Genomic DNA, 14,802 nt, shown 5'->3' with positions numbered 1-14,802 from the left:
CTAGTTATGTGCTTAAATACAGGTACCATACTCCAATGTGTTGAAATAAGCTTAGTTCATTTTTTTACAGAAATTTCATGTCAAGTTTCAACGATCTCCTTTAGGGAATATCAGTTTGTTTACACTATTTTCTTGTTGTTTATTACAAATTTATTGTCAAATATATAATACATGATATTATGGACAGGTTGATTTAATTAAATTATTAACATAAGGAGTAATAAAAAAAATAAAAAAATTGGTAGAAAAATAAAAAAAAAAGTTCTTGCATATCCAAATGTCACTTTAAAACAGTGTTCAAATTCTCTGTCGTGAGGGCAGGTCATCTTCTCCATTCTTCATAAAAAAACCAAGTCATTTTTAAATTTGATTCAATAACAGATTTCAACACGGTTGTCATATTGTTGTAACCTAGATGTACTAGGATATAATGATTATAAAAGGTGTTCATCTTTATATATTGATCTATATTTAGAACACAGGTATAAAAAGCTGGGTGTTTCCTCCCTATATGACATATATATGTAGACATGAAGTACATAACATATATTACACTGATTCACTGTTTTATTAACAATACTATCATCTAAAATGTATATTACTTATACAAACTAGACAGACAAATACTAAAAGGTTGCTTTGTATTTTTTCAACTCAATGAACACATCCATGTGACAGTGACACATTATGTTTTTATTTTTTCTTAATGACTACCTTTCCATTATATAGCCTATTTTTATGTTCATGTTATATTTACAATTCTTGTGCAAGGATGCATATTTATCACGAACAATGATTGAAGAAGTATAGTAAAGCTAAATACTGCCTTAAGAGATTTTGATAGTTCCTTCTGTGTTTATTTTTCACCAAAAGGTAGTGAAATCTATCAGAACAAGTCTTGTTTCTATAGTGAGATCGTCCCAGTAAAAATATTTTTAAAGATAAATCCCGTGAAAGCATTTATAGGGTAGTTATTTCAAATAAAATTATAGCATATTCGGTATAGATGGAAAGTAGAGACACTCAATCTTACTGGAAAAATACTGGATGACCTTAAAAAAACAGCAGTTGCCAGGCAAGATACGTCCATATTTTGCTAGAGAAGGATAGAGAACAAGCTAAAAAAAAAGAGCAATATTTCGTGCAATCGGGGGCCTATAATCCAGAAAGTTATGGTCTGAAATGAGCAAATATCAAAATGGACTGAGATATTTGGGATATAAAGTTATATTTTAAGTTTCATCAAAATCGGATAAAAATTGTGACGTCTAGAGAGACCACAACCTTGATATCACATACTTTTACACTATTTGCGCACAAAGAGCGGCCATTTTGTCAGGCAGTTTCAGTCCGATTTTCACGAAATTCGAACTCAACTGTCATTAGGGTGTAATGGTGATCAATTTAAACATTTTCAAAATCGGATAAAAATCATGACCTCTAGAGGGTCCACAATCTAAAAACATGATCATCAGGGGCCATAATTGTGACTTCTATATATAAAGTGTCCACAACCTTGGTATTATATACTTTTACACTATTTGCGTACAAGGAGCAGCCATTTGGTCCGGCAACCTTCACTTATGTGTAACAGTGATATATTTAAACGTTATTCAAAACTGAATACAAATTGTGACCTCTTAGAGTGACCACAAACTAAAAACGTAATTTTTCGTACAATCAGGGCCCATAATCCATGAAGTTTCGATCTGATACTTGCCAATATCAAAAGGAACAGAGATCTGTTAGAAATAAACCTATATTTCAAGTTTCGTCAAAATCGGATAAGAATTGTGACCTGTAGATTGTCTACAAACAATTGTGGACGGACGGACATCTGGATGTGACGACAATATACATCCACATAGAAATGTGAACGTATAAAAATAGGAATCTTCCGTAAGATTTCTAACCAGTGTCAAACTGACCCCATTAAATGGCTGTGTGACGGATCACATTATAGTAAATCAAAAATTGTCACCTGTCAAACAAACAGCTTGATGACAAAAATTTAAGAAGGAAATTATATATTTAGATGCAGAGGTAAAACAAACTTACTTTAATTTCAGTAAAGTTATTTCAATAAAACACCCTTTTAACGTCAGAAACAGAGAAAATATATTAATCTTTGTCCTACATATAAGTTGAAGGTGTAACTGAGGTATTCAAGGAATTTGGTCACTCTAGATCTGTGTTTTTATCAACCAAATCCTGGTCAGTGAAAAAATAAGCATAGCAGCCTAGCTCTCAAGCTTTACAGCTTTATTGTCTGATGAGAATGCGGAGATTTTAATGTTAATACCCAGTCCATGCTCTGATTATTTTACTTCATAAATACTACAAATTGTGTTATCAATGGAGGTTTATTGTACATGTGTTAATATATACAGACCTACAGCTATTGATAAACAACAATCCAGCATCTTATAAAACAATTATTGTGTTTCTCTCTAAAAAATTTGATCTCTACAGATTCAATTATTTTTATTCATATAAACATGTATTAAATCATGCATATTCAAGATAATACCCTTGCATCTGTGATCTTCAGATTACAACTCAAAAATCCTGGATGAGCTATTTTTCTAAGCCAACTAATCATTAAACCACATTAAATCATGCATGTGCAAATGGAGTACAGTTTTCCCACAAATTAATGTGAAGAAGTTACTAACCAGCGGCTGCCAGGCAGGATAAGCCCACATTTTCAAGAGATGGATAGAGAACAAGCTAACAAGAAAGTGATTTTTCCTACTATCAAGGGCCATAATTCAGGAAATTACAATTCAATATGCGCGAATATCGAAAGGAACTGAGATCTTTGTAATATAAACTTACATTTCAAGTTTCAACAAAATCGGATAAAAATTGTGACCTCTATAGGGTCCACAACCTTGATATACCATATTTTTACGCTATTTGAGAACGAACGCCGGCCATTTTGGGCCAATTTTCACGAAACTCGAACTCAGCCGTCCTTAGGGTATAACGGTGATAAAATAATACGGGTTTTTAAATCGGATAAAAATTATGACCTCTATAGGGTCCACAAGCTAAAAACGCGATTTTTCGTACAATCAGGGGCCATAATTCAGGAAGTTACGGTCTGATATGCGCGAATATCGAAAGGAACCAAGATCTTTGGGTTATAAACTTACATTTCAAGTTTCAACAAAATTTTTATTTTCTCAAAGCCAGATAAATCCTGCAATTTGGTTAACATTAGAAATATGTATGAGATAACATGTCCCATTAATTTTATGCAGATACATGTATGGGACAGATTTGGCTTTTATTTTTTTCACTATTAGGTTGAATCTAACATATAATTTCCAAAAGAAAGGGTTATATTTCTGTGCACCAACACATCCCCCTCTCCACAACTTAAGAAATGACCTGCCTTGGTGAATTGTTTAGTCTGTTAATTTTGGGTCAGCAAATACAATGACTTCATAATTGTGCTTGATTTACTGACAAAAAATTGCAGTTGATGTTGAAACCCAACACAATCTAATCTAATCAACACTTTGAGTTAAAATGGATCAAAGAGCCAGAATTTAAAACAAATCTTTAACATCTTGTCATCTACATGTACCTACATGTATGTATGACTTGAAAATTACAAGATAAACATAAAGTACATGTACAATCGGTTGTCCTATAAATTTATAATCACTTAATGTTGGTAATCAATTATAATATTTTCCATACTTTAATTCTTTTATTTTTTTTCTTGTCAATAATATGCCATAGGATTAGTTTATTAGTAATTCCTCATAAAGATTTAATGATAGTCACATTTATTTGTAAACCCTTGAAATTTTAGCTTGGTCTAAGAGCAAATAAAAGAAATTTATGAGTTAAACTAATCAAGCAATAGTTGGTGAGTTGAAGATTGATGTAAACTTACTATTAAGACATAATACAGTTGATATAATATATCTATACACCGGTACTTACATGATGATAAGGTAATAATACACACCTATTATCCTTAAGTCATGTCACACCTTGTAAAGGAATGTGATGCATGAACACATCATAATTTATTAAGGAAATATTAAAAAACTTACCCATGTAATCACCTCCAAATCGTCCAAGTCGACCCTGCCCACGGTAAATATCTTCATCATCTCTTCGATATGGGTCCTCCCTATATTGATAATTATAAAAGATGTTATTCCCAACCATGGTATACTTAGGAAAATCTATCATGAGTCTGAAGCTATACTCCTTCAATTTCACTTGTCAAAACAACCACTAGAATTGTTCACAATATTCAACAACAGACACCAACAAAATGATCAAACAGAACTAAACAGCATACAGACGTAATGTGGGAAGTTTACATGCTCATTAACCTGTAGGTAACAATATCAGTCGTTAGTCAGAAAGCCCTAATATCAATACAATGAAAGAACAGATCATATAGACTCCACCAATACACACCCTTGTAACACTTGGGTGGTTTCCATGAATTATCTTTTTAAGCAATACTTTCAAGAATTTGGGTCATTTTAAGCATTTATCAAGGCCTTGGTTATATTTCATTTAAGTTTTATGAAAATGTTATAACTACATTAAATCCAGTTTTATTCATAATTATAGAAGAGAGAATTAACCAAAAACCCTACCTATTTCACTATTTTAAGCATGATTATATTGGAAAGAGAGAAATTATCCAAGACACCAACAATTTAACTATAAAAAATAATGGAGGCCAAGCAACAAAATATACACCAGGGTCAAAATGGAAACTAGCACAAAATTCTATTATGAGATCAAATAAAGGAAACGGGGATCGAATGTTTATTGGACTGACTGACAGATGCACAGGGATGACGACAATATACTCCCATGTGTGATGTAGGCGTATAAAAGTCAGCTGATAATTGTAACATCTATAGAGATAACAAGGTTTAGTGAAGAAGGGGCATAAACCCAAAAGTTAAAGTTGGTAATCATGGAAAATCTATAAGCCTTTTCCTCTTACATAGCCAGGCAACCTAAACAAATTTCAAAATGACTAGATGATACTTGTAGTCAAGATAGATTTAACAAAGTTTTGTTAAAATGGGGTAGAACTCTGAAAATCCACTGGATTCCACCTCCCACACAGCCAGGCTATTCCAAAAATGTCAGAGGACCCGGAAAACAACAATGATGTTGGGAAGGTGACCTTATTTCTTTTCTGGGCTCAATGACAGACCTGATGATCTAAAGCGTACCAAATTAGACCACTTGAACACACCCACACCATGTTCGAACATTCTACTTCAATTTGTCATCACAAATGGAATTGCTTATCCTTGCTTAACCTAAGCAGAAAATGCTCATCATCAAACTCAGCCAGTGCATTCACCTTAAAGATACATTATGTAAGATTTAGATAAAGAGCTAGTCATTCTTGCTATAATAGTTCGAAAATAGATAATGTAAAATGAATAATTTAAAAATTTCATTCCAATTACTCTATTGCGAGCGAAGATATTAGCCTTTGAAGGTTTGACAAAACGGGAGCAATAATTGCAACCACCGTACTGGTTGTTCGAAGCCAAGTCTTGCTCCTCCATTTTTAAATTAAATTGAAATATGGCTGAACTGTTCTAATTTATTTAATATCGGAGAAATCCGATGCCATTGAGAGTTGATTATGGCCTGGATCAGTTAATTAATGTCTAATTAATAATTTAGAAAACATTTCAGGCCTAAAGAAAGACCTGCAATAGGCAGATTTAGCTCTTGCATAATGTATGTTTAATTTGAACTACTAAATTAAATTTGAACATTCTAGCTCAATCAAAAGCAGAGTTTTTGTGCCTCAAAACATCAGACAGACAGATTAAAACAGACCCATTTTAATTGCCTCTTACCTTTCGAAGAAAGCGAATGACAAACAAAAGTCATTGACAGAAATTGTTCACTAATCTGAACAATGCATATCAATTTCACACAGATACTATGGTAACTTTTGTTGCTATAGAATTCCCAAGATTCTACTATGTGAAGAATGTCCATAACTCTAGATGTAATTAACGGAAAATGTTTAAATTCAATAGGCTTGTGGGTGTATAAAAATCAAATTATTCAAAGGAAGAATTGCATCAGATACATTAGATACTTGTACATATCCTAGATTATCTAATAAATCTACCACTAATTCTTAGTTACATTATTTTATAGTAAATTCATATAGACAAATCTTTCAATCACATGACCGGTCAAAGTAGATACAATTTTGTGACCTACTATATACACAGTGTATATTTGTATAGATGAACATGTCAGTAACAGTAGATGAAAATAGATGTCCCTTTAATACACTATTGTTGGTATCATATTTCACTCACTGAACCTATACATATATTTATACAATTACATATGGATAATATAAAATGTCAACTGTGAGGATCGTAAGAAGAGTTTGTCAATATTTTATTTGAACATGTACTGTATTTTCTAATTTAATCAAAGACATTTTCAGATGTTACCAAGATCTGCACAATAGGCTGGAGTGCATACAAAATGTATCTCCATGAACTAAAACATGGCAGTGCTTAAATGGCCACTTCTCTCCAGATCTCTCCCGTTTGCCTACATTTCACTGCGAATTAAAGGTATGGCCTGTGTGGGTTGATGATTTTGTTTTGTCATTAAATGTGTAGCCAAAATCACATTTCAATTTCACAAGCACTTCCACTCTCCAGTCAAATCAGTGGCCAATATTCATTATGTCTCAGTATATATAGTTGTGTAAATGTCAATTTTTGACATGACAATTACTGTACACAACTAAAAGCAAATGCTTTTTTTAAGACAAACTGTTTTAATGGGCAATTCCACGCTAAAGTATACAATTAGGTGAAAAATTTAATTAGTTGCTAAGTGGACAAAAATAGTGTCTTATGGTGGGAAATAATCCATGTTTTGAAGAAAAATCTCAATTTGGGTGGAGACTCTTCCGATTTTTTTTTTATTTGGTCTTGTGTCAAGGTTTACGTTGCAAATGTCGAATTTATAATTCTATTGTATTTTCTTACTTTGTGTTTGTTTGACTCATAATGAATGATTTGGCATTAGTTATCTGACAATGTATATAAACATAATATTTAAACATTAAAATATAAAAATAATATATTTTTGTGAAGGTAACCAACATTGAAAAATATCACTATGAGAATGTACGTCAGTTACCAAATATTTACATTTTTTTCTCTCTCATTCATATTTTTATAAAGAATTATTTAAAACTTCATATCTAAAGCTAGAATAACTCATTCTTACTATAATGACCGTAAAAAGAAAAGATTTGCAAAAATTCTCAGAATAACTTTGGTTTCCATAGATGTACGTCCGTTACTTTTCACAGTATTTCATGTTACCAAATATTTCCATTTTATCTCTCTCATTCATATTTATTTATGGAACTGTTCAAAAACTCATATTTAAAGTTAACATCACTCATTCTTGTTACTATGACCGTAAAAAGAAATCATTTGCCAAAATTCTCTGAATTTCTTAGGATTTCATAGATGTATGTACGTCCGTTACCAAAATTTTAGGGTAAAAATGTATGTCCTTTACCCAAATTTTTAGGGTCACAATATTTCATTCAAGGAGTAATGTTTTTAGGAAAGTAACTGCTCCATTAATTCAAATGAGTTAACTATTATTATTATCTATAAGTCCGATTATTTGAAAGTTTACATATCTCATGTTATGGGTTAGCAATTTGCACTCGTACGTCCATTACCAGAAAATATGTACGTCCGTTACCACAATAATTTTAGAATTTACTGGGTTACAAGAATCCAAATGTGAGAAGTGATTATACAGTACACATGTAGTATTAGTGCCCTTTCTTAAAAGGATTAAAACTTTTAAATTCCACAAGACAATTCACAGAGTTTTGAAACTATGTTCATTTCTGTACGTCCGTTACCTATACTTTGAGGAGCCAATATTTATTTCCAGTGTTCATGAACAAATTAAATTATATGTCAATTGATACTTAAATCATATCTCTTTAATGCTATATAAAACTCAAACAGTTAATTATTCATGGTTAGAAAATATTGGAAGTTATAAAAATATGGCGAGTTCAAAATGTACGTCCATTACCATGGAATTGCCCTAATGAGGTTCTGGATTAATTACAATATTATAAAATGAAGATGAGTAACTTGTTAATTTACTTACCTCTGATACTCGTCTCTGTAAGGGTCATATCCACTGTAAAAACAAAATATACAGTACATGTGACAATCAAAAAAACGTTGATTATTTTTCATGAAAATTGACCGGTCTGTTCTCTAATGTAGTTGAAATCAATCATTATATGATAGTCTTGATAATCAGCCCTCTAGCATGGGGAGTCTTCAATTACTCATCGTTGAATATGAATTCTTGCAATTAAAATATGATGCTTCGTTCTTTGGCTAGTCCTCAGTTTTTATAATCAGATAGTCATAGTTATATGTCACTAGAAATACTTACTTAGCCATTACAGGTCCTCTTGGTCCACGATCATAATCATACCCATTCATATCCCGCGGGGTGATACCAGGCATAATCTACCCAGCTGCCTGAAAAAAATTCATAAATATTAAAGAATTTAAAGATGCATTGTGTAAGAACTAAATCTGCTTTTTGATGGTCTTCAAATATTATATAAATTATTAAATAGACATTTATTTACATGACATGCCCATATAATCTATACTACAATGTCATAGATCTACATATATGATATAATAAAAGAAATAATATTTTAAATTGCAATAAAGTAGTGATATTTTAAAGGCTTATCTCAATGTTTGCATAAATCAACAAGGAAGTACGTTTAATGGTTTTGTGTCTACGTACATGTACATACATAGAATCCAAATTATTTTAAGCTACCTGTTATCAGATACCAAGGGACAATTTATAGATCAATTAACTATCAATGTCACCTTTACAGTATACTTATTTTTTATGATCTTCACTGCCCGAAGCTAGAACTGATCAAGTCATTGTTGACTTGCCTTTGAGAGCTACATGTATAGTATCATTTTTATGTCACTTTTGCACAATTGAAAAAGGGGAACTGAGAAAACCCCTGGAGGTCAGGAAGGCAACTTCTACTTTTAATAGGGGGAGGGAAAAAAGAAACGAAATCATGTTAATACCCTCAAAATATATTGTGATAATGTTATATAAAAAGACCATAGTTTAAAGGAGATGTCACACATAGATTTGGTAAATTGGCTACACGTATGTCATCACATTTTGTTATTTGATTTACATACTTAAACCCCATCAACTTCAATGTCCATAAAGACAAAATGACAACCAAAATGACAAATAAAATAGCATATTCTGGCACATCAATACTGAGCTATACTGTACTGCATTAAACTGACGTCGATAATTATGGGGTAATAGCTGACTAACTGTTGACTTTTGGAATCATACCATGATGAAAGAGATTCAATAACTCAAACTTATAAAATTTCATTTCGATATTGTTTGTATTTGACAACATGTTCTCCCATAGTTCATTTGCACGCTTGTGCAAAATTAGGACTTTTGACTTAAGAAGTGGGAGGATGTCAAGAGTACCAGGAGAAAACCCACAAGGTTACACTCCTTGTGATGTCATTGTTTGTATTCTTTGGAAAGAGGGGTGGGGTTTAGAAATACTCCCCAACAACCATTCTACAACATTAAAAAATTATTTCTATTATCTTCATGTTGAAAGTAATGCTGCTTCTTTAAATTTAATGCTAGATTCCCACTATCACGATTCGTGCTGCGATTGAAATTGTGGTTTTAATTGTGGAGTAATCGTGATGTTCCTATTAGGTCTTAGGATTTAGCATATATTGAGGCCAGTCGTAGCAATTGTGTTGATTGTATTGAAACGTATCCGAACTATGGGGGGTGGGGGGGGGGGTCTCTGTAATAAATGTTGTCCAGTGTGGAACATTCTAGAGCCACCTCTGGTTGAGCAACATGATTGTGAAATGCAACACCAGTATCTGCAAAGTGTTGAAAACTGTGGAGAAACCACATAATTTTTTCCATTGGCATTTGAGAGAGGGTGCAAAAACTCCCAGGGGCACTGAAAATTGTCTATCCCTGAAGAAAAGTGCATCAGTGTGGCCCCTTTACTTAGCCCCCGAAATGCTAAATGTCATGATCATGTAACTTAAAAATTCCATGCTTGTCTTGTTTAGTTGGTACGTTACCCTACTTTTTTTAAAACTTTCTATCCTATTATCCTGGCCCTAGTTATTTCTTTAAACTTTTAAAATTTATTTTCCATGAAAATGACAAAAACTGCATAGGAAAAATTAACATTAAAACCCATTAGTTGTGTCGTCTGCTAGGTAAATTACAGAAGGTAAATATAATAACGCAGCCAATCACATTCGTGTCAGTCCTATTTTCTCTGTCGATGCAATGGCGGAGCTATAAAACAGGAGTTTGTATACATTTTGTAATGTACCAAATGTGAACCAGAGCATTCAGTGTGTTCTTAAAAACCGCGAGACCCATCATTATTATTAACCCAACTTACTATTGAAATGTCAGTACAGCTTCTTATTCCTTTTATCTTTTCCTTTGAGCGTATACAAACTAGTAATACTCCCGTTTGACAACTTCTGGGCGAGGTCGTGCTAAATTACGCAATTAACGCTATTGAGTTCACTCCCTCGTTGGAATACCTGTCTCAGAACAGTTTTAATTTAACTGTGAACATATTGCACGCTTGAATTAATCAATTTCATAAGACCTAAATATATTGTTGCTTTACCTTAATGAAATATTCGACCAGTACGTCCACCCAATACACCTTTGTAAGTGCAGTTATTGGAACAGCTAACCCACGTGACAGAGACAGACGGATTGAACTTTGATAGTTCTACTTTCGATTCAATTTGATCCCTCGCGAGTCGCGTCGCCGTTTGACAATAATTTAGCCGCAAGTTCCCCCCTTCTGAAGGTTATTGCATGCAATTCCTATTCGGTTAGATATGTAATGACAATGATGTAAGAGGACGAGACCCGATTTTTTAAATATAGAAGTGAATGGGAAATTCTTTCAAAAAGCTGCCGATAAATTAGTGTGACTTCTTTCAGAAGCGCCGGAACGGCGTGAGGGTTTAGGTACCAAATGATGTTGGGGGTTGGCACCCCCCCCCCCCCCGGCCTATAGAAAATTTTGAAACTTGTCAATTCCGAGAACGCTGTTTAGAGCGCCTCTAGCATTCCAAATTCCAACATAAAACCCAAGGCATGCACGGATAGATAGCTGATAATGAGCGTGCGAGAGCCGGTTCGCGACCGACCAGAGAGCTACATCTAACACTTAAAAATGAATATATAGGTTTAAAAAGGTTCAAAACGTTCATCATTAGGGCATGGGTATACATGTTTACCCCAGAAAAGGGCAGGGTACCATTTGTAATTACGAGCGCGGGTAGACTAGGTTTCTGGAAATATTAAGCTCACTGCTGAGTAAGTATTAGCCAGAAATCGCTATGCGTCTCCGACAATCTAGACCCCCAGTATAGTACGTCTTAGCCCCACCCCCCCATGAATAATTGCTCCCGTCGGGCCTATCCTGATTTCCGCCCACATTGTCATTTGGACGTATACTGTAGTTATGCCCATGTCCATCGTCCCTCCCTTCATATTTTGATCTTGAGCGGGGATGGATGACCGAATAGCGCGTGCTCGTTCTATCATAAGGTATGTCATTGTATCAACTGTCGTGGTTTCGATTCCCCGGTTACACGTGACAAGGAGCAGGGTCGCCTGTCTTACCTCGTGGGTTTTCTCCGAGTCCTACGGTTTCCCCGTACTGCTAAAGAACACGCGCAAGCGAATTACTGAATAAAAACAATAAAAATATTAAATCGTATGTTAATCCCGAAATAACCTAGTTTGTGTCGAGTGTATGTTACTCCACCCCCCCCCACCCCCCATCTCGACACTTGAAACATATAGAGGATATTTGTCGATTTAGAGTGAATAACATATGTTATTCACGACAAAACGACAAATGTTCTATTTATTTTATGATTTTACAATCATTTTAGGGAAAAAACAACATGGACAACTTTAGCCAGTGTAATAACACTTTTATTTCACTGATAAAACGCGGTATTCCACTACTGATCATAAAATAAAAGTTTATATTCCTTTCGATATTGGCATATCATAGGACGCAGACCACCATTAAATTTCACCATCTCGGTAGTTCGTCTATTTATAGCAATTCTCTCTCTCTCTCTTTCTCCCCTTTTGCATGCCCATTTTTGTTGATTTTTTGGTCTAGAATGGACGAAGAGGGTTTGAATTAACATTTTCTGCCAGGTTTTGGTAAATATTCATGATTTTGAGGCGGAAGGATAAGAGGGAACGTTAGCTACGGCGATATGTACGGCAACTAGTTACATGTTTTTAGTATGCTTCTTCAAGTTTGTGTATCTCAAAATTTTGGTGGTCAACCTCATACAAATTTTAGTGCAAGGACATGACCATTTGTTCCTCTGTCTGTAGCGAAAAGCATTCAGCCCACCGAAAATTTTGGGAAAAGTTGGAGGTGGGCAAAGAGGCCAGAATTAACATTGAAGTCAATGGGGAAATTAATGGTGGTCTGCCTCCATCAGAGCTTCATGGGTTATGGCCCCTGATTATTGCACCAGATTGTTCGAAAAATCGCGTTTTTCGTCAATGTAACGAGTTGTAAACAGGGCTAGCGCTAACACTAACCCTAACCCTTACCCACAATCCTCAGCAACAATCACGTGCCCTAACCCTGTTTACATCTCGTGACCTTGGCGAAATCTACAGGGGGCCTTAATATTTAGATCTGGCCACCTCCAGAGTGTCCACAAACTATAAATAAACGTGATTTTTTTTTGTTCAATCGGCCATAATCCATGAAGTTACGGTCTGATACATGTCAATATCGATAGGATCTGAGATCTGTGGGAGATAAACCATTATTAAAAGTTTCGTCAAAATTGGATCAAAAATTGTGACCTGTAGAGTGTCCATATAAACAAACCGTGGATGGGCGTCCGGACGAAGACAAGGCAACAATATGATATATAGTGGCTTAAATTTAAACACAATTGCATCAATTAAATTAAATATTTCTAGTACATAATAAACATCCAATCAAAAAAAGTGAAACAACATAATATAATATCAAGTATTATTCTGGGCTGTTATTAAATTGTTTCCATTTAACAATGATGCAATTTCACGAGAAATGCATGGAGCCTCGAGTGGCACAGTAAAGTAAAGCCTCGTTTACGATAGCGTGCCGTTCTGGGCACGGTACCAGGTAGTTCAGCTCTGAACGTAGGTCTCATTACACTCGGCCTCTACGTTCAGGGACTCTTCTATTGAAACCTTGTCGACAAGATTTTGTTTCCCAGTCAATTTTACTGGGCACTTTTTACTGCTAAACGGTCGCGTGTCAGTCCCTGTGAACGCCTGAACAATATAAATGGGCATCTAAGCGTCATTTGTAACAAGTGACCAGGAAGAACGAGGCTAGACATATTCCACAACTCATGTCAAACGGTGACGCCATATCTTATCTGGAGAGCATGCACAATAGACTGGAATTGCTAGTCGGTTGAGACTCATGCCGTATTTCGCTGGACATAACTGATTTGAAATTAGAGTCAAAACGGAAACAATTGAATGTAAATCAGTTTATATACAATCAGATTAGCGATTTAGCTCCTTTAAGAACGCGAAATCCCCTTCACCACCAAACCGGGGGGGGGGGGTGAAATGACCGAAATGACGTTTTAAAGGAACTAAATCGCTAATATTTGGGACCTAGAAATTGACCCAAATGGATCGCAACGCATATAATAATGTAATCTGAACTTTTAACTAACTTTTAACCATATGGAACTTATTGAACGAACAGTTTTTAATACGGGTCCAGCAATGTGCTTTTTACTGCTAGCACTTCGCTTTTCCACATAACGCAAGCGGATTCTTTTTCCCCACTTTTTTTTTGCTATTTGCACTGATGACGCCGAACATCAGTCAGCTGTACCTCCTGTTTTAACCTGTTTTTATTATGACAAAGGGAGAAGATGACCCACCAACTCTTCCCACGACAGCGATTTTATAAAAATACATTAGTTAAGAGTTTAATAAAGAGTTGGTCATTCTTGCTATAATAACTCAAAAACAGATGATAAAAAAGGAAAATTTTGAAAATTTCAGTCAAATTACTTTATTTTGAACGGAGTTGTCACTGTTGGACGTTTGGACTAGAAATAGGCACCTTCTACGAGACTTTCCGATCGTTTGATTGAGAGACGATAACTCCACCCTCATATTCTCGATTATCAAGTAACATTCTCAATGGCAATGGTACTTTGGCTTGGCAGGTCTTTCATCACCAGTTTTCGGTAGTGACGTCGGCGACTAACGGTAAACGTTAGCTTGGTCAGCCATTTATTAATTTAATTTTAAATGGACGTCTGTTTAAATCCAAGCTGTATCCAAATCATTCGAGGGTCTACAGAGTTGATTTTGAGTTTGTCATGTAAATAAAGGTCTAATTAATAATTTCTATAACATGTGAAGCCTAAATAAAGACTTACAATAGGCAGATTTAGCTCTTGCATAATGTATGTTTAAATCTTTAATAAACAGCAACAACGACAAGTTCTACGAATCTATTATGGATAGTGAACATTGCGTAAATGAATCTGTAACAATATAGAAAATTGAAAGAAAGGTGTCCGGATCAGTTAAACTCAATTTTTTTCT

The 14,802-nt window shown here is 34.5% G+C and overlaps 1 protein-coding gene across 4 annotated transcripts in view; it reads right to left on the bottom strand.

Moving 5' to 3' along the window:
* Nucleotides 1-10,868, bottom strand: part of LOC126823921 (uncharacterized) — a 65,854-nt gene extending 54,986 nt beyond the window's left edge. For 3 of the 4 annotated variants that reach the window (XM_050552989.2, XM_050552991.2, XM_050552992.2), the window contains exons 1-4: nt 10,565-10,712; nt 8,497-8,585; nt 8,200-8,232; nt 4,074-4,153 (exon numbers count right to left, since the gene is read on the bottom strand). In XM_050552989.2, coding sequence (XP_050408946.1) covers nt 4,074-4,153; nt 8,200-8,232; nt 8,497-8,570 — 187 coding nt within the window. In that variant the 5' untranslated portion in view covers nt 8,571-8,585; nt 10,565-10,712. Of the gene's footprint in view, nt 1-4,073; nt 4,154-8,199; nt 8,233-8,496; nt 8,586-10,564; nt 10,713-10,801 lie in introns of those variants that run through there. The other variant, XM_050552990.2, reaches the window with a different exon arrangement.
* Nucleotides 10,869-14,802: the final 3,934 nt, after the last annotated feature.

This window comes from Patella vulgata, chromosome 6 (genome assembly GCF_932274485.2).
Source record: "Patella vulgata chromosome 6, xgPatVulg1.2, whole genome shotgun sequence".
Lineage (NCBI taxonomy): Eukaryota > Metazoa > Mollusca > Gastropoda > Patellidae > Patella > Patella vulgata.
The sequence above is the reverse complement of the archived record's forward strand: the minus strand, read 5'-3'. Positions and strand labels throughout refer to the sequence as shown.